The following is a 27,111-nucleotide window of genomic DNA, read 5'->3' as shown; positions in this document are numbered from 1 at the left end:
TGATAATTATATATAGTAATTATGCTGTGGTGTGTACTCAAAGCTATTTGCTGATATTAGCAATGTGTGTTAAATCCTCCCAATACCAGCTGTAGTCAAGGGATGCTGGGCTTGCACTTACTGGATGAGAATAAACTAATATAAGAGCAGTTCCTGGGGTTTTTTTTACTCGTCCTCTCTGGAAGGGGATGTCAGGAGCCTAATACGAGAGCGAGTCCTGGCTCTCTTACCCCTCCTCTCTGGAAGGGGGTTTGTGAGGAGCGGGAACGTCCTATGGGAGTTGAGGGGCAGGCAGGTGCGATGCGGGATCCCCTCATGCCGGGGACCAGCCCAGCCTCGGCGGATCGGTCAGCGCCACGGGGAAGGAGTACCCTCCTCGGGGCAGGAATACACGCCACGGGCAAGGAACAGCCTCCCCGGGACGTGCTGCGCGCTCCCGGCGGCGTTCTGAGGGGATGGGGGGGGGCGCCGTGAGGGGACACAGCCCCGCCGCAGCCGCCAGGGGGCGCCGGGCGGGCGGCGCGGGGGCCGTCGGGAAGGGGGCGGCGGTGTAGAAGGGCGGGAAGCGCGGGCGGCGGCGCGGGCGGTGCGCGCGCGCCATGAAGGAGACGCGCGGGTGAGGCGGCGGCGCCTTCCCGCCCTGCCCTGAGGGGAGAGCGGGCGGGGGTCCCGCCGGAGCAGCCCCGCCAGGGGCCCCGGCGGGCCGCGGGGGCCAAACCTGCCCTGGCCCGAGGGGAGGAATTCTCGGTTGAAATAAATGGTGGAGTGCGGGTGGCGGGGCTGCCTCGCCCGGGTCTCGCCGCGTGTGGTGGCGACGCCGTCGCCAAGCAACGGCAATGGCGGGCGAGGAACGGCGGTAACGGGGCTGCGCCTTGGTGTGGGGCTGCGCGTCCTGCGGAACCCTGCGGAGAAGTGACTCTGTCTGAGCCTCGGGGACAGGGAAACTTGACCTGGCAGCAGCTGCCCGCGGGCTCCGCGCAGCATGAGCTGGTGCGGCAGCGGTGAAGGGTGGAGTTGGGCTCCCTTCGTTGAAGGTCCCAGGTGGTGGGGTTTTTCCTCCTTCCTTGTTTTTCCTGGTTTCTGCTATTGATTGTGGTGGCTCAGGAGCTGATTTCTGGTCGTTCTACCCCGCACCGATGGCTGAAAGCAGCGCCCTGAGCCACATGGCGTGAACTTACCCTTCGACTCTTGGTGTGTGTGGGAGACACGCCTTGCAGCTTTTGGAAGCTGTAAAGGAGGGGCAAAACCTGGAATAAATCCCTTTAGGTTGGCTTTTTGTGTAAAAGTACGATTTACTAGAGCAGACACATCTTGGAGGTGTTTGCTGTGGTGCACAGGTTGTAGCAAGATTTGGCGAAATATTAAACTGCAGCATGATTAAACAGAAGGCTGATGGGTGAACATCAGCCGTATGTGTTAGGATCCATAAGAACCCTTAATTGTATATGCTTGAGAGAGCAAAGTAAGACTTTACTTATTTTTTATTCCAAAAGGACAACAAATTCTATGGAGTTTCACTCAGTGAAACTTCCCAGGTGCTGTTTCCCTCACCTCTTAAGCTGTGAAGTCAAACTATCAGTAATACGTATAAGCAACTGGAAAATATCTACTGTTGACTAGAATAATTTTATATGAATAATAATTATTTAATAAATATATTTGATGCTAATAATATTAGGTTTATCTAATTGATACTGTGCTTTACGTCAATCTCCAATTATATTATCTGTAGGCAGAATGAGGCAATGAAAGGCAGGTGGTGCCTTCTTGGACCTTGGAAAGCTCTTTAATGCTGGTGTAGTCTAAATCCTGTTCTTGTTTTGTGCAAACTTTATGAAGTGCAAGTCGTGCAATGCAAGCGATGCATAAAACATGGAAGCAGTTGCTGCTGTAGGTGTTTTAATTTAGTTGTAATGCACACCAACTAAGTACAGGCTTTCCTCCTGTATTTGTTATGAAAATTATATCATAGGAAAGAAAATATTCATTATGAACATTTTTATTTATGAAGTGGAAATTGTCAATGTCTATAAACAAGGCAAATTAGGTCAAGACCTAGTTATGCTTGTAAGTAAACAGATGTTCTGACTGGGACACCAGTTGATAGGACTACAGTCCTAATACCTGCCCCCAGCTTTTTGGAAAGCACAGAGAAAAAGGTTTGAAAAATGGGCTTGGAGAGAGGAAGGGGGGGGGAACCCCTAGGTGACTACAAGTTCTGTGTGTTGTTGCATAAAGATACTTAAAGAGAGGGAGTAAAGGCACCAATTAGAAATGAGGAGCTGTGTAACAAGCTTTTTGTTTTTTTAAATCAACTGGTGAAGCTGGCCTTTGAGCATTTCCCAGTCTTGTTCCAGCCAGAATGGGTCAGGTACCTTAAATAGGTATAAACATCTCTCGCCTAACCCAGCTAATCTTTGAAGTTGTACATGTGTGAAGGAGGAAAATATCCAGCTTAAATAATGGCACGATCACTCCCTTGAGCCTTAGGGTCTGGATCCGGACCCTGACAAGCGTGATGAGACCTTCTGGGGTGTCTCCCGCTTTTGCTCTTGGTGTTTCTGTAGAGACCCTTGATGTATTAAGCACCATTCTTACCTCCTGGCCCACTCCTTTCTCTCTCCTGGTTTCAGCTGATAATGCAAAATAAGGTGCTTTTTCTCCATTTCCCCCTTTTTAAAGCCAGGGGTTTATTTAATAATATATTGAATTTATTGCATCAACTCTATTTAACAGACCTATATGCCTTTACAATAAACTATAATGCCCTTCCTGAATCAGTAGAAACCTAACAAAAACATTTAATTAAAAGGAGTTTAATTGTTGTGTTTGGTGCTAGCAGGAAACTGTTGCAAGTATCCTTAAACTTAAACTGAAATGTCCAAAACTGTCCGTAGGGTTGTCCTTGGTGGGTTTCAAACCTTTTTATTTCCCAGTGATTAGTTTTGATGGGCTAGAGCAATGCAAATAAATTGTGTTAAGATGGCAGCAACTTGGATCATTTCTTACATCCATAAATGCTTTTTTTTTTTAAAGTAGTTGTGACTTCTAAGTGAGGTCAAGTCATCTAAAAATGATAAGCGAGATTTTTTTTTTTTCTCCTTTCTGTTAACAGTGGGCAAAAAAGCAGAAATGGATTTGTAAAGTGTAAGCTAAACTGTTTCCATCTAATAAGATTTTTTTCTCACGTGTACTCATTCCTTTATTTTCTCCCAGTACTTCCAGGCAGCAGAGCCAGCCTCAAGGGCACTATGGACTTACCTCTCCAATTAGCTTGGCTCCTCCTACCGATAAAGATCACATTCATACTCAGAAGCTGATTGAAGCAATGAAGCCATTTGGGGTGTTTGAGGATCAGGAAGAACTCTTTCACAGGTATAACAAGACTAAAATTTGTTAACCTCTTGGGGGTTTTTTGGTTTGGTTTTTTCTTTTAGAGCAAACTTAGCATGGGTTTTCTTTACAGGACAACTGTTCTTGGTAAACTTAATAACTTTGTCAGAGAATGGATTTCAGAACTTGCCGAGAGCAAGGTAAGAGGTTTTTTTTGTTTTTATCGAAACAGCTGAAGCCTTTTGATTTAAAAGCTCTGCTACTGGGATCTGTGCTAAAGTTCAACTTTTCTTAAGAATTGAGTAGAGCTGTAGTAACTCCCATTGGAATAAGTTATAAAAGATACTTCAAGATCTCAGAGTCTTCGGGGAACTGAATAAATTCCTGCATTGGCTCAATCAGTTTACTTGCAGCTGTTAACAAAGCCAAAACAAGGCATCGTGGATGAGAAAGATGGTAAGATTGGCACTAATCTTGCCCCAAACAGCCTACAGCATTCAGTCTAGTTTGAAATTATTACTCTAGACATGCCTTTTGAATGGCTCTTAGGTTGTGTTAATTTATGTGCCTTTGCTGCAGGGAAGGCTAATAATAGGTCTTAATTTGTATAAATTAATAAAAGTACTGCTACATCACCTATAATCTTTTTTTGGAGTTGCAAGCTCAATTTATTTCAGAAAAACAGTATCAACCTAGTAAACTGAAATATATGGGAGTGAGAAGACATTGCTCATGCAGGCTGCTACAGTTTTCCTAAATAACTTACATGCAACTTAAACTTGCACAGAGGACAATGCGCATCTTAAACTCTCTCTTCTACCCACAGAATCTTCCCCCTTCAATAACAGAACAAGTTGGTGGCAAAATATTTACATTTGGTTCCTACAGGCTTGGAGTACACACCAAAGGTAGTACTTTCAGTGTCTGGTCATAGTTCTGATGGTGGAAAGTGATTTCCGACAGTAAGAGGAGAAATGGAATCTCGTTGCAGGTTCTGACATAGATGCCCTTTGTGTTGCTCCCAGTCATGTGGAAAGGTCGGATTTCTTTCAGTCATTCTTTGAAAAACTGAAGAATCTAGAGGAAGTAAAAAACTTAAGAGTGAGTAAACTCTGCTTGATAGATGTGTACATTTTACAGTAAGAATATTCATGTAAAAGACTTGAGTTGGTAGTGAATGTCTTACAAGCCAAAATTAAATCAGTTTTGAGTACCCTCTAAAATACTGGTTTATGCAGCATGAAAATGTTGATGTCCAGCTCTCTCTGTCCTTGCCCCAGTGACTACATCACGTCAGAGTTTTTGTGGTCCCTCTCCCCCCCACTATGGTTTCAGAATGAGTCAGCTGTATCAAAAAGCAAGATTTTCCCTCGAAGCTATGCTTTCATCTTGGATGTAGTAGGGGGCTTACAACCACTGCGACTGGTGGTTTGTTGTGCACTGACTGTTGGTTACAATGCACAATTAGCCTCTGAATCTCTTGCCTAAATAACCTTTTAATAAAATCTAGTCTTAGGACCATAATTCTGCTTGAGAGTTATTAGCATTTTTTGTCTTTGGAAGGAACTCAGTCTTTATACTGAGTAATTTAGTGTAAATTCTGTATTTTATCATAGTATAGGAAAAGCTTTAAAGTAGCAAAAGGGTGTCTTATTACAGATATCCTCTCCTTCACAGGCCATTGAGGATGCATATGTACCAGTTATCAAATTTGAGTTTGATGGCATTGAGGTAAGAATTTTAATTTCTATTTGGGTTTTCTTTCCCTTTAAGTGAGATGTTTTTCTTTCTTGCTTTGGAGTAGGATTAACTTTTTCGGGGACTTACGATCATGCTCTTTTATGAGATTATTGGTGTGTTGCAGCATATTTAGGAAACTGTAATTAAACAGCCTGACCACGACATATCCCAGAAGTAGTAAAATGGGATCTTCTAGGAAAATAAGCCCCTAGGTAGCCTGGCAAGCGTGGGAACATGAGGGACATCTTTTTTTAAACCCATGCTGCAGACCAGGGTAGCCTACTTGGATAGCATTTATCTCCCAAGGATGTGCAGAGTGGGAGTAGAGACAGTGTCCTTGCCAACTCCCCTGAGCTCTGACAGAGCTCCCTTTCTGCAGGGGCTGTTTATGTTGTGGTTCACTGCATGAATCACCTGATGTTTTGTTGCAAATTAAAAATGAAGTGCTTGTGAGACAAACAACATGGAAAATGAAAAGTAAAAGTACTCATTTGACTCCTGCCTCAGCTTGTCAGCTGCAGGAATCCTTCTATCTGGAATACATTTCATGTAGATTATAAATACCTACTTGCTGTAATACCTAAGCAAGTTACTGCCTGGTATTACTATCATGGAGACACTTATTCAATGACCTCCCTGTGGCCTTTATCTGCTACAGACATTCACAGAATAATTGTCTTGCCTCAGACTGTACCAAAAACCAGATGCTTAAGGCCTTACAGCATAAAGAAAATGCTTTCTCATTTGCTGAAGTATAGTTGAGGTGATTTAAATTTATGTCTTAATGTCATGGTTAATTTAAAATTTCATTTTAATAGGAATTCTAAGTTTAGAGTAATTTTTCCAGCTTTCAAAAAAACCCCTTCCTTTCCTTAGCTTAAAAAAAAAAGAGGTGGTTTTGTAAATAAATAGGGAACTTAGAGTAGTTTTCTTGTTTTCTGTCAAATAAATATCTGTGGTCACATAATTCTAAATACAAATGTTAACCACTCCTTTTAGAGCTGAAACTCTAAATGTCCTTCACTAGTGTCCTGTTTGCAAACAGTGCTGCATTGTAAGTCATGGTTGAAACTTTTTTCTCCTGAAGATTGATCTCGTGTTTGCAAAGCTGTCTTTGCCAACGGTTTCTGATGATCTCGATCTCAGGGATGACTCGTGTCTCAAAAGCCTGGATATAAGATGCATACGGAGCTTAAATGGTGAGCATGTTCTGCACACCTTTAAAAAGACATTGAAATTGGCATAGAATGCACATTGCACAACCAGCATTTCTGTGCAAGGTGCAGAAATTGATCTCCTGTGTACCTCAGTTCTGAGGAGGCGACCAGAGGGCCTAAATTTAGATATTTCAAGGAGTTGTGCGTTTACATAGACTTGTGTTTCGTGTTTGTTTGATTGGTTTGTGAGCAGTGCTCCAGTTTGCCTCAGAAACTCTGATGACTAAGTAGGGCACTTGATAAGAATGTATGAATGATAAAGAGGGTAGTTCATAAAAAAAAAAGGAATTAAAATACCTGACGTCCGACTGGCTTGCTGTTTAACACCGATTGGTTTAATGGCTGTCAAAAGAAACCTAGCTTTTGGAATCACAGAATATTTAGGGTTGGAAGGGACCTCTGGAGATCATCCAGTTCAACCCCCCAGCTTAGGCACAGTCATCTGGAGCAGCTGACCCAGGAATGTGCCCAGGTGGGTTTTGTATCCCTCCAGACAGGGATATTTCACAACCTCCCATGGCAGCCTGTTCCAGCGCTCTGCCACCCTTCAATGGAAAGTTCTTTGTGCTGAGGTGGAACTTCTGGTGTTTTAGTTTATGGCCAACACATCCTGTAGAGAGGCTTTATTTAAAAGTTTTTAGTTGTAGTCTAAACTGTGAAAAGGCTGTTGAGGGCACCAGTTACCTAAAGTGATGCTGAATGTTATGTGTAGTCTATAATTTTTAAGGTAATACAAAGCAAGTAATCCAAACTTGTTTTCCTAGACTTGAACCATAAGCTGTAAGCTGTTGATCCTATATAGGAACACCTGACTTGTACCTGCTACCGGGAACTTCTGTAGTTCACCTTTTGTCTTGCAGGCAGCAGGGTTACAGATGAAATACTGCGTCTGGTGCCCAATCTGGAGAACTTCCGGCTCACGCTCCGTGCCGTTAAACTGTGGGCAAAACGTGAGTGATGGGATGGTTTGGGATCTTTTAACTTTTCAGAGGCACCTCATGCTCGCTATCGGATGTACCGCAGCTTTGGATTGCTATTTAAATGGCAGTTGTTATATCAAAACCCTTTTAGTTCGTGGTCTGTCCATGTGGTAAATTCCATGTGTTTTTTAGTGGGGGTGGAGTTTGGAGAAGAGGGGAGTGCTTATGAGACAGGGCGCTGCATTGTTTGTCAGGAACCTGACTAAAAATAATAAAAATTCCCAATTAAGTGTAAAAGGAATAAGAAAATCCCGTTTGCCTATGTGGCCAGAGCAAGTACTAGAAGAATGGCAGAACTTTTCTCTTAAGGAGAACTGGAGTGAAGCAGTAGGTGTAGCAGCACAAGCAAGTTTCACAGTAGCAATACTTTGGGAAGTGGTGTTGTACTGATTCTTTTTCTCATCACTATAAGGACCAGCAATTTTGGCCCCACTGCACTGCAAAAATAAATGACATTGAGGCTGAAATATATTAAGTATTCTATAGATAGTGCAGCTGGTGCTGTGAATTTGAAAGACCATAGACTAACTGCATGGTATCCATTCTAGGACGTGGTGTTTACTCCAACATCATGGGATTTCTTGGTGGAGTCTCCTGGGCAATGCTGGTAGCAAGAATATGTCAACTCTACCCGAATGCTTTGGCCTCTACTCTTGTTAACAAGTTCTTCTTGATTTTTTCAAAATGGTAAGAGCTGTTTATTTTAATTTGCATCAAGAAATAACACTTGTAATTATATAAAGATGTACATTGACAGCATCCTGTGCAGCCCTGAATTCAGAGCAGATCTTAACACAGACACTTAATTACTGCCTTGTCTTCTCTAGGGATTGGCCCAAGCCAGTATTGCTGAAACGTCTTGAAGAGAGCTTTCTTAACTTACCTGTCTGGGATCCTAGGGTAGGTAGCCATTGAATTCAGAAGCCTTAAAACTTTCTTCTGACCTAAACTGGTGCTAAACAAAGCTGTTGTAACCTCGTAGGTGAACCCATCAGACCGGTACCACGTGATGCCCATCATCACCCCGGCCTATCCACAGCAGAACTCCACGTACAATGTGTCTGTGTCAACACGAGCAGTCATGGTAGAGGAGTTCCAACGTGGTAAAGTGCATTCTGTGCTTATTAACTGATTAAACAGTCTAATTCTTGCTCTATGAAACCACCTTATCTGAATTAGTTTTGTGCAGTGAGGTGTTCTAGTAATAAGATTTCTCTGGGAAATACGCCTGTTGCAGGCAATAAGGGACCAGTTTTCCAATAAGCTGTTGTAGATCTGCATTGTGTCAAGGGAATTCCTGCTTTTTGTTCTGTCAGTTACTGTTACAATCTTCTAAAGTTTGTCATGGTAATCTTTAAAAAGTAGTAATAAGATTTTCAACCATATTTGTAGGTCTTGAAGTTACTGATGAAATTCTCAAAGGAAAATCAGACTGGTCAAAGCTCTTTGAACCACTGAACTTCTTTCAGAAGTACAAGTATGTATGAAATCTGTTGTCTGAACTTGAAATTATTTACTTAGTGGTTAACATAATGAGTTTTAACTTGGGGCCTAAATAGAAGATTGTATTGATATATTTCAGTTTGGGGTTTTTTTTTTTTAAAGAAACTGGAGGGGGTCACAGAAATTTTGGTACGTATAAGCATAGGGAACATAGGAAAAACTGTCTCATGCCACTCATACAATTTTTCCTACCAAAAAGAATCATCTGAAATTTAGAATATAGAATAAAGTTTTGTGCTAGTGTATTCATTTTCCTTTCTTCTTCTAGACATTACATTGTGCTGACTGCCAGTGCCTTTACAGAAGAGCACCACTTAAACTGGTAAGCCTCGCTTTAAACGTGGGTCCAATGCAAAACTGAAACTCAATTCAATGTTGTACCATATTTTTGTTAACTGTATTAACAAATAAAGTCTGTAAGTATGCAACTAGGCATGGAATACACCCCCTTCCCTCCCTGCTTTGAAGACCACTGTTACAGAGCCTTAGACTTGATTTCATAAAGAGTTTAGTATTTAAGGACTAGGTTGCGCTCAGTGCTAGATTGCACTGGTGTGTAGTCAGCCCATTCCAGACCTACTTTTCTTCAATGAAGGGAGGTATGCCAATAATTACTTACTTAACCTATGTGAATGTGCTGACTCACTGTGAATTTTGAAATAAGGGGAAATAGTGAGGAATTAGGCACTGTAATGCGTGTTTATTGACTTTCCAGTGGGTTTCTTTGCTGAGAAATGAGTACTTTGCTTGTTTTGCTCAAGTAAGCAAACTCACTGTAACAGACCCCCATTCTGAGGGCACCTTAGTTTTGCTTCAAAGTTTGGCTTGTGCTTTAAGTTAGATAATTCTTGTGCCATCTCTAAAAAACAGCTTAATGTTTAAAAATAGTTTTAATACGTAATGCCTTTTATCTGAACTTTCTAATATATCCACTTAAAAACCTTATCAGCTACAGCTTTATATCAGTCACAGTTGTGTACAACAAGGAGCATGGGCAGAGGGCCAATTAATTTTTAATATGAAATGTTCTTGAGTGAACAAATCTTACTGTACCTCACAATAAAGACAAGGAAAATTCTGGCTCTGGTAAGAGCTGATGTTTTTGTAGTGACAGAAACAGAGGCAAATTTTCCAGTTTTGCAGCTGGGATAAACAATAAAGCAGAAGATAAATTTGTTCAGTTTATTTTAAGAAAAAGTTTAGTTCACCAGTTCTTGGGTGGATTTGGGAATAGATAGCACATCTGTGTTATTCATCCATGTAAGATACTTTTGAAGAACATGCAGATTTCTGACTGCTTTTAAAGTTAGCAGAGTTTTAGGTAGAAGGCTGAAATGCCACTACTCTATTGAAATTAAAGCTCTCATGGTGATGATTCATTTCTTAGGGAAGTTTCTGATGGGACTGTTGACTAGATCATTTGTTCATTAAAATAACTCTATTTTTCCATTTTCACTGATCAATCTACAGGAAAAATTGCATCGTGGTGTGCTTGAGCCTTTTCAAAACCACTCTTCTTGATCCGTGTGGCAAAAAGGAGTTTTGCTGCACCCCAGAGGTGCTGAGATCTGCTCCTTGTTATTTTCATCATAGGTTATAGGTGGAAGTGTTGTATCTGACCTGTTCAGAGTACATGTAAAACTTACTTATCTCTGTCTTTAGAAACAAAAGCACAGATGTCACTGGAAACATCTCAAATTACAGTGTGTGTGTGTGATACAAAGATCTAGTGTCTGCTCAGCTGTATGAAACTTGGTACTTATTGATTGGTTAACACTCTATTACAAAAAGACATCTAACTGATGTGCTGGATCCAGTTAAAATTAATAAAATACCTCTTGTTCTTATTAGGATTGGCCTCGTTGAGTCTAAAATCCGTGTGCTGGTTGGAAACTTGGAAAGGAATGAATTTATAACTATTGCACATGTGCAGCCACAGTCTTTCCCTGGCAACAAAGATCTCTATAAACAGTGAGTTTTGTTATTTTTCTGAAGTACAGTAGGTGCTCTAACAGGCAGGGTCCTGAGCATGGAAGATCTTTTTAAAGAAGGGAGAATGTCAGGAAGAAGTACTCTGAGAATTTAAGTCTGGGATGGCTCTAAACTAAACAAGTAAAATATACTAGAGTCCAAATCACTGGTATCTGTGCCTAACTAAGGTTTGTGAATCTGTATTTTTTTAGGAGTGGATATGTATCAATGTGGTTTCTTGGCCTTGTATTTAAGAAAGCAGAAAGTGCAGTAAAGACTAACGTTGATCTAACACATGGGATACAGTCGTTCACAGATACAGGTAAGGCTCTATTTTTGCTCTAGACTTGCAGGGTTTAGTTCTTTTTATTCCAGTGGAAATTGCTTCACGAAGTGAATTGTGCTTCCTTCTGTTACTAGATATCCCTGTAGATAGCAACATAAAAAGATTAGCTTGAAAAACAGGTTGTGTTGACACTTTCTCAAAGTGAGGCCATCTTGAAACAGAAGTGTGTTACAGTCATACACCATGTACCATATGCGAGATAAGGGTTCTGTAGCTCATAGTGTAAAGACTCCCAAAGGAGCTGCATCTTCTGTAGGGGACAGTCAGATGTGAAGCCCAGAGATGCCCATTTGCTGGGATAGCTATACTTGTCAAACAGTAGTCAGCTGCTGAACTGTGAAAGTGGGAATTGACTGTGTCAAGCTCTGAAATGAGTTGTTGATGGTATTTTTCCAAGACAGTTTGTGTATAAGATGATCCTAGAACTGTGAAGGTCACTGGGTTGTCATATTTTAATTACATGCAGTCTTGCATGTAAGTTTTCATGTTCATAGTCTGATACTACTTTTGATAGATGTAGACATAAATTAATATTGCAAGTGTTGTTAGCTAATGCTACAATAATAAGGAAACCAGGCTATTCTTCTGAAGTGACAAGTGTGTTTGGACAAGGAGTTCTAAACAGTGAAATCCTCTGTTGGAGTTTATCCGTATTACCAGCACGATGACCTGTGTGTTATCTTGCTCAAACAACAAGTAAATGCAGTAAAACCTGACCTTCTAAGTTCATGCTTGGGATATGAGAAAAGCACAGAAAAATGCATCAAAACTCTTGTCTGAGTTACAAGCTCAAGGTGGGGTGATTTCCTCAGACTCGCACTGTTATCTGTGCGTGCACATTACATCCAGTGGCAAATGTAAATTATGTTAATGAGATTTACGTGCTGCTAAGAGGCCGGAACTAATGGTAGATCCTTTATGCACAAAAATTGTTAGTATGGCTCTGTGCTCTTACTTCAGTGAAGCACAGCCTATGGTATTGGTTGGATAGAGGACTTGAATCCAGAGAGAATTGAACAGAAAAGCTATTCCTTGAGAGGTGTGAAAACCTTTTGCAGCTGTGGGGATGACCAGTAGCTCTGTGCTAGAGAGCTGTTATCATGTGCCTTGACTTTGAGGGAATAATTTTAGAGGGCAAAGACTACTTTCAAATTGATGAGCTCAAGGATAGAAGACTCAGTTTGGAGGGCTTTTGTTCAGTGAACTTTATTTCCCTTTTATGTACAAACATTATTGAATTTCCTTAGAAGTAACTGTCCATATTGGTGTGTATGTTCTTGTCTGTGCTTTTATTTCATGTCTGGTCTCCTGTAGAAAGCCTTTTAATTGCATGTCCTTGCTTTGATTCCCACTCTGCATGTTAGTAAGCTGACTTTCCAGTTACGTTCATGATAGGCCAGTTAGATAAGCTTATCTAAATGTGACTTAATTCTGTAGTAACTGTTGTGCTGCTATAGCAGTTTTCAGTTGCATGAAAGGCTGCTCGCAGGCAGTTGAGAAAAACCTGTTTAAATTGTAGCAAGTCTGTTAAAGCAGATGTCCCTAAAATCCAGTCTTGCTTCCTCAGACAGAGAGAATTTATAAACGAGTATTTGAACTCAAATAGCTGTTGTGGGTGGTCTGTAGTGAATGTGAAAGGGGTATCATAGGTCACATTCATCCTCTTGTGAGTTTTGGGAGTTTTGTGTTCACTTAGGCTGGGAATTCTTCATGTGGGCTGGGCAGACATGTTCCTAAAGGAACCATCTGTAACTTTGACAAGTACTAAGGCAAACATCCCCACTAAGCTACAGCACTGTGTTTGATGTCAGTTTACAGGCAGGCCAGTGCCCTCAACATCCTAAAGGAAGGTATGAAGATTGAGGCAACTTACGTGAAGAGAAAGCAACTCCATTATTTTTTGCCAGCAGGAACCTTACAGAAAAGAAAGAAGGTATAATAAAAATTCAGCTCTTCTGGTAATTTTTAATAAAATCTTTAATAATTACTTGAAGACTTTATTTTTTCACTGTCGTTTCAGCAAAGGGTGTCAGATATTAGTCAAAATAATAGTGGACTTCAGTGCAAAAGGTCTTCTTTAGGTGAAAGCTGTTCGGATGGTTCCAAAGATAGAGATTCCAGAACACCCTCTAATTCCTCTTCGTTAAATAAGATATCTAAGTTGGACATCTCTACAGCAGAGACAGAAAGGTTAGTGCCATAACCTTGGAACTGTGGAGAAGCTGCTCTTAACTGACTCACAATGTAAATGAGGTCTAGGATTTCTTGTTTGAATCTGTGTGGATCATAAACATGTGGAGAGCTCTAAGAGCTTCAGGAACAAAGCTGGAATCTCTATTGGGCACATGGTAGGAGACCAGGTTAAAGGAATTCTTGAAAAAACGAAATGTCCATGAACACATAGGTAGGAAGAATTTGATACCAGGGAAATTATTTAGTCTTGAAGATAAATCTTCATAGGTTAGCATGTAACTTGAAGCTGGAGTATTTTATGTGCAAGTAACTGTTCTTTCTAACAAAAAGTTGATGCCAAGTAGGTTGAGTTCTAATGAAGTACTGATCTTGGTCCCAGAAACACTAGAGCCACTGCTGACGGAGCGGTGTGGTATGAGAACTCAGGCAGTAAAAGTGTCCGTCACTTCCTGGGAAGTCTCTTTATCCCTAAGCTACTCCCGAAGCACAGGAAGAATATGTAATCTTGAGAGTAATTGCCCTGTCCTACCAAATGTGTGATACCTGCTCTGTTCAGACTGTTTGATACTGTAGGAGTCACATGAAAAAAAAAAAAACAACAAAAAATTGTGTGCACATCTGGGTAGAGCAGAATGGTTCAAAGCAGCACAGTGTGCTAGGTAGGCTACTAATCTGGGAAAATATATCAGGACATAAAAGCTCAGTAAAGAAAATGCTTGAGTTTAAATCTGCAGTCTGAAATTCAGCAAAATGATGGTCTTGTGCTATGTTGCCTGGGAGGTTGTGTTGTTTACTAGAGCTCTGACAATGAACTAAGGAGGTCGATGTTTGTCTTGCATGCACTTTCTGGAAATGACATATACAGTATTTTACAAACTAGCATTTTATAACTCTAGTGTTTGACTTTTATAGAAATGTTGCATGTCAGAGTTGTAGTGGTGCCAACAGTGTAGCTGAGCCATCAACGTCTAAGGGACTTTGCATTCCTGTGACTGATCCAAGTATGTATTTGAAGTGGTAGGTGGAATGTGGTTTTAAATTTCGTGGCCAAACTCTAAAAGCCAGGTGTCTCCTACAGAAATGGAGGCTACAGTTGCACTAAGAGCATCGGGACCTCCAATTGGTTGCACCATTCCAGGATATAACACGGTTTGTCAACTCAGAACGTGTTTTGTGCAAGGACAGCATAAATTAAGTGGGACTCTAATCACGGATCCTAAGAATGCTTCACCTAAGCAACGTTATTCACCAACCTTTAAAGTATCTCGTCCACCTACATCGGGAGAATGCCCCCAAAAAGCCATAGATGGAGAAAAGGCAAGAAGGGGGGGGCTAGGCCAAGGAGGGTTTGAAGTAGTACTAATTACTGTTGTGGAACAAATGAAATAACTGAAAAGAAATGCATTTACACATCCCCAAAGGATTTGGGAATCTAAATTTAAACATATCTAGTTGTACTAGAATGTAGATGTGAGAAATTGTAATCAATATAATGTATAACTATTAAACAACATATTTTCAGGATCTGGCACTTAGGGACTGCTTCTCATCTGGTGCCAAGGTCTCTAAATACTGCTGTACTTATCTGTCACTGCAGTGACCAATTGCTGAATGAACTGTCTCATCTGGAAACAGTTCTTAATTCAGAAAAAAATCATATTCAAATTAAGAACATATGAATCTTATAACTGTACAAGTATGAGTTAATCTGTTTCTGGCAGATGCTTTTTGAATGCCTTTTGACAGTTTTGCTGCTTTAAAAGTCAGCAGCCTACTCAACAGGTCATTACTTCTGAAATGGTAGTGTGGAGTTGCTTGTTAAATCTTGGTTTTGTGGAACTTTTAGATTAATGTTTCATTTGTTTTATTGCTACATGTAAATCTCCCTAAATAGCTGTTCTTGGAGCTTGACCTGTGGTTTGAGGCACAAGCAAAGAACAACTAGAAAAAGAACCCTCAGTTTTGACACTTGTAAAAGAATCATCTTGTAGAACTGTTATGTAGTACTGAATATTGCAAGTACAGATTTCAAGGTTTGGGTAGTAGGACTTCTTCAGAGGCTTGACATTCCTGTGGGGTAATGGTGGACTTGTATAAATATTCTTTTAAGAATGGCCCCTAATCTAATACATTTAATGTGTTGACTGGAAGCTGTACCCAAATAAGAAGGGGATTTTAGCACAGCAATTATTTTGAGTGTGTATTTTGTTCCTCCAGCTAAACGTGTGGGACTCCGATTTCACAGAAAGCGGATGCCCTCAAGATGGGAGGAAGAGAGCCACAAAAAATGTAATTTTAAGTGATTTTTCTCAGTGGACTAACTGAAAAGCGGAATAGTTTAGTACCTAGACTGCCTCACATAAATACTCTGCATGTTTACTGATGGAAACAAAAATACACTTTTTAGTTTAGCTTATTTCAGTCCTCATTCCTCAAATATTACACTGGTATGACCTATCTTTTAAATGTTTGATTTGGTAGTGTCTAATTCCTTGCATGCTTGAAATAATACTGAATTTTCTTTCTTTGAATTTTCTTTTTAAAACTACTTGTTTCACTGATATAAATTAAAACTGCTATAAAGACCAAAGCATTTGACCTCTCAAAGGGAAGATAAAGAGCTTTGCTATTCATGTAGCTTGTTACTGAGGCATAAACTCTTGAGGGCACACCCTCAAATCAAGATGAGATCTTGTTGGTCAAGGTTGAAATACCTGAACCACTCTCTGTGTGGTTTTAGGGCTTCAGGATACCTAAACCCACCCTCCACGGGGTGGAGGTTGTTAATGCATGTGTGATTTTAAGGTATCCTAGCTGCCGGAACTTGCTGCCTCTCAGTCAGGAACCTGGCAATACTGCCTAACAAATTCCTTCTGGCTTCTTTAGGGTGTCCTTGATGGAAAATCCATGCAGATTCCAGTGATCACATCAAGATCACAGGTATTTATTGTGCTTTTGTGTTTGTAGGTAAAGCAGAGCTAGCATTTTCATTTTATGTAAGATTTATATACCATTAAACTTGGTAGTTTGAAGATTAGTAAGGTTTTGCCTGTTGTGCTTCCAACAAATTAAATAACTGAATGACCTTCACAAAACTAAAGCCAAAGTTTCCAAGTTTTGAACTTGAAAAAACATGTTTCTGTGCTCTCAGAAACGGCCAGTTTGTCCTGCTTTGGTTCTCTTGTACTGTTATCAGTACTTGTATACTGGTTTCTGTGATGAGACATGGAAGCTTTGAAGTCTATAGGTGACTTTAACTGCTGTGTGTCCTGTAAAATGTTGCGAAATTGAGGGCTGTAAGACTGGAAGTGATCCAGACAGTAGAGACTCTGTTTTCCTGATCCATGGATCTGAACAAAATCTTTCTTTACTGTGCTGTTGAGCAACTCACAGCTAATTTCCAACCCTCCCCCCCAATCAGGGATATACTTGTCTCAGTTCATGCAAGAGAACTGTGCAGAGGGGAAAATGCTCTTCCTCTGCATATGGTGGTAGTTAAACAAGTGGTGTGGTAAAAAAAAAATCTTCTCTGAAAATGGGTCTGGGCTCTGCTGCTACTTTTGAATTAATGAATTTAAATTAATTCATTAATTAATTAAAAATTTCTTTTTTCTTTTTTTCTTTGGCCTGTTTGTGTGTTATAGAGGCTTTCCAGTAAAGAGCTGCCAGATTCTTCATCTCCTGTTCCAACGAATAGCATTCGTATTATTAAAAGATCCATCAAACTTACCCTTAATGGGTAAGTGGTTGATCTCCAGGTGAAGAGGATAATCACTTGTTACCAGTCCTTATTCTGAATGTGTGTTGTAGTTTCTAACAAAGGTAGAAGGTTACTGTGGCTGTACTGTAACTGACCAGTTAAAATCATGGTCTTATTTTTATTCTGTTGTTAGATGCTTGCTTCCTTTTGAACTATTCTTTGCATGGGCTTGTAACAGTTACCTTTATGAGTTTTTAAGAAGTCTAAATTGCCACCAGCTGAAGCAGCTGCTAAAACCAACCTGTCCTGTGCCTTGGATTCAAAATGTATATCATCAGGGTTAATTAGGTGCTGCAACCACATTCTGTTTTCAAGTGTTTATGAATGTGCGTGTATTCATCTGTGTTTGCCTAATTCATGTGCATATATTGTCCTTATCTCCAATTATTTTCCCATTTGGCACACGCACTCCTGTGCATCTCTCACAATGGTGCTCAGCTTCCTTGGCTCGCAGCCTTCCACTGTCTCGCACAGCCATGCACTACACAGGTATTGCCTCCCATGGAGGCCCATAAATGATTTCAGTATTGAAGGAAATGCAGCAGAGGATGCTGCCAAGGTATGGAGATGGTAGACATGTCCCATGCTGTGTTGTCTGATACTTTTTTTTGTCTCAAGACTGCTCTCCAGCATGAGACTTGAGAGGTTTTTTGTGTCACTGGGTAGTAAAGCCCAACTCTGAACACACAGCTGAAGATGCATTGAAACACTGCAACAGCTGAGGCTGTCCTGACACTACTGCCCACCTGCAAGCTGTGTGCAGAAAGTGGTTTCAGAAAAACTTTGAGAGCTGTTCTAAATGCTTGCGTGAAAACCTGTAGTAGTCCTGAGTCTGGTTCTGTAAACTGATTACACTGCTTACCCAGCTAAGTGCATTAGGGGTTTTGGGGGGTGGGGAGAAATCCTGATCATATGAAACAAGTATTATGCTATTTCTCTATTGTAATTTCTTCATCATTTGGTGGTTTCATAAGTGAACTTGTAAGTTGTTTTTCCAGAGTATTTTTGTATGTACTGTAAAAAACTGTCTTCAAAGTGAAATTTAAAATCTTTAGTCTCTTTTTCTTTTTTTTTTTTTTTTTTTTTTTTTTTTAGTGCAGATGCAATCTGCTTAAAAAATCTAGACAACTAAACCAACTCTAAGGGATGGGAGGAAGGCAGTGCCAGAAAAAAGTGTTCTACAAAATGATAATGTCATAGAATCATTTAGGATGGAAAAAACCTTTAAGTTAGAGTCCAGCTGTAAATCTGACACTGCCAAGTGCACCACTAAACTGCCATGCTAGAGTAAATCTGAGGGGACCAGGAACACTGTTTTGCTTTCCTGCTTCTGGTGGATCTGGGGTTTGATTTAATGCCCTCTGAATTTTGCAGTTTGCAAACTGCATGACTCCGCTGAAGTCCCAGTATGATGTGTGGACAAAGATACCCCTGAATTGTTTTTAAATTAGTTGCTTGTCTTAAAGAGCAAATCTGAGCTCTGAACATCTTAAGTATCTACCTTAGTGACAAGATTGAAGGACTGTAAAGAAATAAGAGGTGGTATCTGTCTTGTCATGTCTTAACTCTTTAGCATTCCCTCTGCTGCTACTATCCCAAACCTATGGAGAAAGCATGACTATATTTATCATAATCTACTTGATTTTTCCCTCACCCTCTGGTTTCCAGCTTGCTTCAGGTGCAATTTATCCCTTAGAAAATTGACCTTAGTGGGTTTGAGAGGCCTTATTCTTCCTTCTACCCTCCAAAACCCCCAAAACTTAGACTGCAAGGCTTTGATTTAGTCACAGGTTAAAGTTAAGAAAGAGTACCCATATTGCCTAAGTAGTTTTTAGCAGAACTACACCTTGGGTTTATAAAACAGTTGCCTCAGTTTTGTGACCTGTTCTAAAACAGTGGTACTCAAATATTGTCACTTCTGTGTACCAGTTACAGTAGGTATTCAACTTCAGCACCTGTGTAAATACAAATCTGTCAAGAATTTGAAGGAACTAAAGCTGAAGTAGGCGATAAGATAAACAGCAAAGCGAATATGGGGAGTGTTTTGTAGTAGACTACAATCCTGTAATATTCCCATGCTTTTAAATTCTTCCACGTGAGTATTCCAAGACTGCTTAAGGGATGATTTTCCCATAGGCTTAATGTCAGTACATGCACTTCTGCAATTATTCTCAAATTAAACTAACGTCTTTAGTGCATATACCTTTACACAGATCATTTTATTTTATTCTTGCTTTGTGGTTACCTTCTCATTGCTCTTTTTTAAAACTTTTTTATTTTCCTCCTCACTCTTAGGGTTTTAAGAAGAATGTTCAGGGTTTTGAGAAGAACATTCAGGAAGAATTTAGGTTACTAGTTTCTCAGACTTGATCCATTGGTGAATTACACGTCTTATCTTATTGTATCTTGACATACAAGATGTCAAGTGTGATGTTAAGTGACGTCAGTGTTCTGGAGTTTCCCTGGATGTTGCAGAAGCTCGATGCTGCTCCAGGACTCTGCAGATTAGAATTCAGCTGTTTGTAAATAAAGTTCGAACGTATTCAACTTCAGTGTTCTCCTCTGTTAAAGTGATTGAAAGGGAAGTTACTCCTGCATAAGGACGCAGTGAGGGAGGCTCTTTGGTATCAGACTTCTTCCAAATGTTGTTCTTTTCTCTCTGCTTTCTTAGCTGGTTGCTGGGTGCGTGGCTTGAGATGAGGGACTCATGCTCAATCTCTTCCACGAGGAGCAACTCTATACTGAAATTGTCTGATTAGTAACTTTGACCAAGAAATTCCTTTGCAGGAATTAACATCTGTGGTTTTACTCGTTAGGTACAAGCAAAGAAGCAGTTAATGTGAAGTCACCTACATTTTGGCTGTAGCCATTGATTTTCATGTAGAAACTGAGAGAAAGTAACAGAATACGTACTTTTTGCCTTAATGAGGAAAGAGCAAAGAGGAAAAAAGGTATCTAGAAATTTGTTAATCTTGACTGTGGGAGAGAGGGGGCTTACTAACTTTCTCTTATGTAATGCTTAGTGACATAAATTGTTGACACTAAAAAGACCAGCAAAAACTCCTGGCTGTATTTTTGTAATTACCTCATCACACTTCTTATAAAGAGCGTGATCCTGTGCATTATTCCAGTAAATGAAGAGCCGTGGTTATAGAGTGCAGGCGAGGGGCTCACACCCACCCCGGGGCTGGAGGCAGCCCGTGCCCTGTCCCAAAGGAAATCAAGTGCAGGATCTCGGTCCTATGGTCCTCTGCCCCTGCAGAACCCAGCGGGCTGCTGCCTTCTCCCCCCCTCCACCTGCTGCGGGGTGGCTGCGGGGGCTGCGTGCCCTTTCCCCGGGGCTCGCAGGGAGCGGTGGCCGTCCCACGCCGGGGCGGGTTCCTGGCCCGGAGCCCGCGGCGGGGGCGGGCGGGGTCCGCGGGCTGCGTGTGCTGTGACAGTGCCGCGTGTGGCCCGCGGGGAACGGGAACGGCCACCTCGGAACGTCACTCCTGCCCTGGGCTGCTGCCGCCGCGGCCCCCTGCTTCCTGGCCAGCCCTGCTGTGCCCTGCCTTGCCTTGAGCCCTGCGGGACTAAGCGGAGTGCAGGAGGCTGTTGTCCAGCCTGGAGCGGGTGGTGGGCACTCCTTGCTGCCTCCATCGTGTTGGTCATTCCCCATGGATGAGGGTTTCTTCAACCATCATCTACCTCAGGCTGCCAAGCCCTATGCGTGGCCCAAGGGCTCAGGGCTCCAAGCTCTTGGACCTTGGGTGTTTTTATGGGAGGATCTTGGCAAAGCAGTAGCCTGGGGGCTGATTTTTCTCTCATTCTGGAAAATACAGCCTGTTAAACTCTCAGCTGTCTGACCTTCAAGAAAGTGATATGGACTGCTCATCCTTGAGCAGTTCCTCTTTCTTGGGAAGAGGAGACACTCTGAATCCTCCTGCTGTCTTCTCCCAACCTTGTTTCTTATTTGCACCTCATCTTTTTTTCATTTCTTCTGATCTCAGGCTCTTGCCTGTTTTCCTTTTCTCTCTGATAATTCACATTTCCCTTTCTCACCTGAGCCCCTCTTTCTGAATCTGAACTGGGCAATACATTATTCGATGGTGATGAATAAAACTCTCGTGAGTCCTGAAACCAGAGGAGAAATAATCTTACCTGTTTCAGTTTCAGCTTGTGGCAGCCTGGCAATCAGCTGCCTACTGCAGGCACCATCCAGTTCGCTCTCTGCATGTGTGTGCAATGGAGAGAGAGCTGAAAATTTTGGCTACTAAAAGCAAGTCTGGCAAGCATATGTAAGGTCAGCCTTTTCCAAGGAAGAGCAAAAAATCCCAGTAGTGACACCAGCACGGCCTCCTTGTTAAATTTCATGTCCCTGTTTCTGAAATGCAAAGAAGTTTCTTAAAAGTTTTCAGAATTCTTTGAATATAGTTAAAGCATATGTTCCCCGTGGTCATTCGTAGAAATGACTGAGTCATATTTGTTCTGTTTTTCCTAAAAAATCATCTCAAGGGGCAGTGTATGTGATCATGTGAAGAAAAGGTGTTGGCAAACTGGGAGTAACTAAAAATGTGGCCTTAAAATAGGAAGTGTTGACTAGCCATAACCAACAATGTGTTGGTGATAATATGATAAAAACAAAACAGAGTTCAGGCTATAGTAAGTAGATGCTAAAACTAGAACACGCTAGAATTTCTTTTATCCCTGCAGTTTTAATTCTCTGTTTTTCCAGTGTGGTCACTTGGCCAGAACAGAAAGTTATCACACCTACTCTGAGTGCATGCACACAAGGAAGAAAAGCTGAGTTTTTGTGAATCACTTGATGTGTAATTCTTGGCTAAATGCTTTCAGCACTGCTTTGGAACAATGTTTGTTGTGATTTTGTTAGATTATTTTCCCTTCTTTTGTTTATTTGATACTGAATTTTCATTTTATTATGTACAGCCTTAAGCAGAAAGGCATAAACCTGTCATAATGAGCAATCCAATAGAGATTTCTAATAACTAAGCTAAAGAAATACCAGCTATGTAAGTTTATGCATTTTCTGGTCTCAAACGAAACAGGCATTAGACTATCAGGAAACTGAAAGCTGGTGCTGGGTCTGTATTTCTGAAACTGAAGTCTCTATTTCTTGCAAGACTTGTAACTGGTCGCTACATTCACTTTTGGTTTTGTCTAGATGGTATAGCATATATTAATTTTCTCCTCATTTTGAATGTTTTCATAGGTCTTTAATTGATACTGTCCCTTTTTTGCTATGTAGGATAACATGTTGGGGGAGTCTGTAAAGCAACCCGATGTAGCTTTTGTTCAAAGCATTTACCAGATTTGCCAAATAGTGAACAACTGGAAAATCATGGAAACAGTATTTGCTGTAGAGTGATTAGTTGCAGTAATTTAGCTAAAACCAAATGAGACAAAAATATGCCCCTAGGGATCGTATTTTGAGGAAAATGACGGTGTTGCAAGCAGTGAAGTACTAGCAATGAGAAGGCCAGGGAATCCCCTGTTTCTGTTCCTCTGTTCACCCACCAAATAAATCCTGCCTTACACCAAATGGTAAGTTGTGCAAGTACAGAGATGTTCACTTTGCTGTAATTCAGGGTAAATGTTTGGTACGTGCCTGTAAAATTATCAATCAGTTTACTAAATACTATTCCTCTTACAGAAATGAGTAATCAGCAGCATGTTAATTTTCTCTCCCATTCATACATGTTGTGACTTCAAGTGGGGAAAATTCGGTAAAGGTAATATCTCAATTTTCTCTAGACTTTAGTTATTTGAAGTTGGTTTGAGTTCACCTTTCAGTAACAAGTAAACTGAGATGGATTGTCCAGCAGCCCAACTATGGAGCTCAAACAGAGCTTTGTATGTTCAAACTCAAATCTGGTGTGTGTTGAGCCTTAAAGGTCACTCCTGATTTCAGTGGCTGTGATGTCAGTGGGGAAACCCTGCTGCACTTCTGTCTGTCCTCGTGCAAAGGTCTAAAAACGTCAAACAAAAGCAAAGCCATTACTTAGAAATGCTTAAGGCTACAGTATTGAAACTAACCACAGGTTCTCAGTGACTTCTAAGCAACACCACATTATTTCATCAGCTCCTGCTTGTATGTGAACTTTGGTGTGTTCTCAGTCACTGTTCCTTTAGCTTAGATTGTTTTGGTTTTCAGCTACTTATTGAGAAGATGATTTGTTGACAAGCATGGGATGATCTATTTGTTAAGTAATGGATACCACTAACACCAATGTTTAAGGTGACTTCTTATCCGGAATAATTGGACAGAGTGCCCACCAAAAGTTCCTTATTTGTATTAAGTTTTGGAATGAAGGATCATGCATTGTTTTCCAAGGCTTTCCTTCTGCTTTAACAGATGAATCTAAGGTCTAGAGATTAACCACTTATGAAGGGTCAGACAGAAACTTTGTGGCTAAGACCAGAAACTAAAGCCAAGTTCCCTGAATGTGTGAGACCCTTTTTCTTTAGAGTCAGGTTGCCTATGCCTGCAGTGGGGATTCCCAGTGCATAAGTTACTGTATCTGGCTAAGGCCTGTTGTAAGGGCTCTGGTAGCTATTTCTAGAGACTACTGACACCAGCTACTGATTTTTAAGCCACTACTTACATGATAGCCCACTACTCTTTCCTGTTGCTTTTTTATAAGTTTGCAAATTAAACAACTTTTCCTTTCAGACTATATTCCTAACAAGAAAAAAAAAAATCACAAATTTGTTTCCTGCTTACTTTTGTTTCTCCATAAAAAAAGTCTCACTAAGAATTTTAGCACAACACACAGTGCCACAGGACTGCCAGATGCAGGTTAACACCTTATTAAGTGCTCCTAGGTAAGTTCTTATCTCCTACTATCATGGAGGTGAGTGAGAGTGGTAAGGAGGAATCCCAATAATTCTTGATAGTAAAACTGTAAAAAAAAAATAGGGTGACTTATTTTGTAAGGAGTATTTCCAGAAAAGGAATGGATGCTAAGTGTACATATTTATTTAAAAACATGATTAAAGTTACATATGTGAACTGGTATATTGTTATATCTTTCTGAAAGAATGAAAGAGTTTCCAGAAGCAAGTTTCTGGAATCCACCTCCCTTACAGTATTTCAATACTTACATGAATGTTCTGTTTGCAGGGCCGTGGACTTTTATCACTCAAAATTTCAGTCAGCTCAAATGGAAGGGTTGTCTGAAAGTGAGGTGTGTGATTGGGTTCTTGACTTTTAACTGTACTCTATTGCTGTGAATGTGTTATTGCCTGACCCCAAATTTAAGGAACTTATTCCTGGACTCAAAGCTTGTTCAATGCAGTGAATGTGCACAATGAGCATGTCTCCAGCACCAAGAATGTGCTGTTGCTTCATGAGTTTCTCAAAGCCCCTCAAATAAAGCTGGAAAAACACTCATTTGAGAGAAGCTGACATACCCCTTCTGTCTTCCAGCTTTAAGAGTGTGAATTTTCTGAAATTCCCAAATAACGCTGTTGAGCAGTCTCTGCTTGAGCATGTTATGAGCCAAGATGGAGCTGCTCTTGTAAAGGGAACCACAGAGAATTGTGGCTCCCCGCCATCTTACTGAGCCAGGGCAGGAGTTTATGAGGAAACCAAACATCTGTTCATAAAGCAGTGCTGTGCACATGGCATTAGGAAGCTCTGGGTTGGAAGACAGCCAGTAACTTTTGCAAAAGTTGAAAGAATGGTTGGTTAGAGGCTTGTGAAGGGGAGGATATTGCAAAGGAGAAGTGGACAGGGTTGCTAGAGCATAGAATGGCTGTTAAGGAGAGGAGAAAAAAACCCTTTAGTAATATATAATTAAGCAGTAGCTACTTTGGTATGTATTGTTTTTATAAACCACAATCAATTGGGTTTTTATCATTTTAGGAGGTTCTTGCTGCCACCTTCATCCCTGAGAACTTGAGTCCTTCTCTTCTTTCCTGGCTGGAGAGTTCTGCTTCATCAGCTGCAGTGAATGGACTGCCTGTATGTAGGTAAGGAGCCAAACAATGTTAAAGGGAGCAAAAGGAACACCATGTTTATTTACCCCTGGTTTTTGTTATTTCAAATTAATTACAGGGATGTTTATGAGGCAGGGTTGTTGACCACACAAATATAAGCTGTTCATAATACATATAGTCTGGGAGAAACTGTAATTGCTATGCTAAGTGTAATTTATTCTGTGGTTCCATTCAGCTATATATTTAATTTTATTTTTCCATTCTTCTTCTAGGGGCACTGGCAAACATTCTTCTAAGCAGAGATGGTATGATGAGGCAGTAATTGTCTGAGTAAATTATCCAAGTGGCCATCTTTCTTTTTTTTCACTTCCTACATTTCTGGTGTCCTCTGGCATCAGAACAGAAGTATATGCTAGTCCTAGGCTATGCAAATTAAAAGTTCTGTCTGCATTGCAATTAAAAACATGTCAGGTCACATGGTTTCCACTTGACCAGTTACAGCAGTGCTGTTTTGCAAATAAGGTTTTAACTGTGTTGCAAGTGTGAAGTCCTGAACTGACCAAGTCTGTAGTAACTGGGTCACCTGCCAGAGTTTTTTGTGATGTAGGTCATGGGAATATTTGCAGAAGCAAAAGTGCTGTAATTGCATAGCTGTACCAGTATTTACGTTGACATTGAAACTTAAAGATGCATATTCAGGAGGCAGAAACAATACCATGTGTAATTAAGATACGTAAAAGGAATATAAATTCTAGTTTTAAACAATCCAGCAGCTAAACAACGTGGATTTTTGAATTAATGTCATTATTTCGGGTCTGTTTCCTAATGGGCTTTTTGCACCCCGAGAGCACAGACATCGCCCACTGTTAGGCAAAGAGAATTAGGAGCAGTAACATAAGAGAGCTCAGGAACCCAAAAAGAAATCAGTGCATCACATGTAAGAGTTGGGTTGCCACGCAGCCAAGGAGCTGTAGTCTTAGACCACCCTGGTGTGCTGTGGAGCCGGGATGAAAAATCCCCCCAAATTGTCCCAAAGCCCTGGCAGTCTCAAATAAACAGGTGAAAATTGTGAAAACAGGGTAGCACCAGCAATTTACAAGACAGCATCTGTCATGGAATGGGGTACTGTCTTGGAAAGGAACCTCAAGATCATCTGGTTCAACCTTTCTTGGCAAAAGCATGATCTAGACAAGATGGCCTAGTGCCCTTTCCAGCTGAATCTCAAAAGTGTCTAACACTAGGGAAAAGAAAGCTGGAATTTAAGAAGGAGTTAAGGAAAGGTGGAGTTAAAGCTCTCCTTGCAGCAGGAGTTTTCTTCTGGGGGCCACAGGACGTCTCACTTGGTGGGGCAGGTAAGTTTGAAAGACTCAGGGCAGTAAAAGTGTCCGGATGTGAATCAGGCCTCACTACGGATCTCACAATTGCAACAGTCTCTCTGCAGGCTGTTTATAGGGGGTGTGGAGCCTAATGACTACTAATTAAGTGTGGTAGCCAGTTTTACTTTAGGCAAGTATCTCTGGTATTACCATGTCTGAATCTCCTGGAATCAGGCAGCTACAGATTTACTTCTCTACAGCATCCATGCCTTTGGGACCAGATTTGGTATCTCTCTTACTGAACTATGAGTCTCTAGTATCTCTAAAGCTTTGAAGTGGTATTAAATCTGGATTGGTTTACTCACAGGATTTTGCTTTTACAGCGTAAGAGAAGGTAGTAAGAAAAACTGAAATAGCTGTATTATTTTTAAAAAGTAACAAGCTTGTTTAGACTTCTGGATTTTGCTTTTTGTCTGGTTTTTTTAAGCAAATGATTATGTATATGGACAGAAATACTTTTCAAATTCAAGTGGGAACTTTGGTCTCAGTTTAATTTCAGTTACGCCAATGGTTATTTATGCAGGTTTCCTTTTAATGGAAACTCCTGGAAAAGGCACAGTCAGCTCTCCTTGGCTACTTTTCTTGGAGATGAGAGCTCAAGATAGTGCACAGAGTCTACAGTTCTCTGCTTTGCACATGGAAATTTTTACCTTCGTGTTCTGGGAGAAGCAGACAACCAGAGCAGTGAGGGAAGCAGGATTTGTGCCCTGTGAAGAAATCGTGGTGGTCACCACGAGGGGGCATTTTATTGAGA

General features: G+C 40.9%; 1 protein-coding gene across 7 annotated transcripts; it reads left to right on the top strand.

Annotated features, from left to right (window-relative positions):
• The first annotated feature begins 568 nt into the window (after positions 1 to 568).
• On the top strand, positions 569 to 19,595 carry PAPOLG (poly(A) polymerase gamma). Of its 7 annotated transcripts, none has more exons than XM_048299799.1 (23): positions 569 to 616; positions 3,217 to 3,375; positions 3,467 to 3,533; positions 4,160 to 4,241; positions 4,325 to 4,434; positions 5,011 to 5,064; positions 6,161 to 6,272; positions 7,151 to 7,240; positions 7,819 to 7,957; positions 8,098 to 8,170; positions 8,253 to 8,373; positions 8,663 to 8,747; positions 9,042 to 9,095; positions 10,625 to 10,744; positions 10,957 to 11,066; positions 12,902 to 13,023; positions 13,111 to 13,280; positions 14,196 to 14,284; positions 14,362 to 14,600; positions 15,501 to 15,572; positions 16,170 to 16,223; positions 16,928 to 17,022; positions 19,339 to 19,595. In XM_048299799.1, the coding sequence occupies exons 1-23, from the start codon at positions 600 to 602 to the stop codon at positions 19,397 to 19,399; spliced, it is 2,295 nt and encodes a 764-aa protein (XP_048155756.1). In that variant the 5' UTR covers positions 569 to 599; the 3' UTR covers positions 19,400 to 19,595. The 7 variants fall into 7 exon arrangements, with proteins under 7 accessions (XP_048155756.1, XP_048155759.1, XP_048155755.1 ...); XM_048299802.1 differs by lacking the exon at positions 569 to 616 and adding an exon at positions 783 to 1,041 and having other exon boundaries at positions 14,362 to 14,432; XM_048299798.1 differs by lacking the exon at positions 569 to 616 and adding an exon at positions 783 to 1,041.
• Positions 19,596 to 27,111: the final 7,516 nt, after the last annotated feature.

Source organism: Corvus hawaiiensis, chromosome 3 (assembly GCF_020740725.1).
Source record: "Corvus hawaiiensis isolate bCorHaw1 chromosome 3, bCorHaw1.pri.cur, whole genome shotgun sequence".
In the NCBI taxonomy this organism is placed as follows: Eukaryota; Metazoa; Chordata; class Aves; order Passeriformes; family Corvidae; genus Corvus; species Corvus hawaiiensis.
The sequence above is the reverse complement of the archived record's forward strand: the minus strand, read 5'-3'. Positions and strand labels throughout refer to the sequence as shown.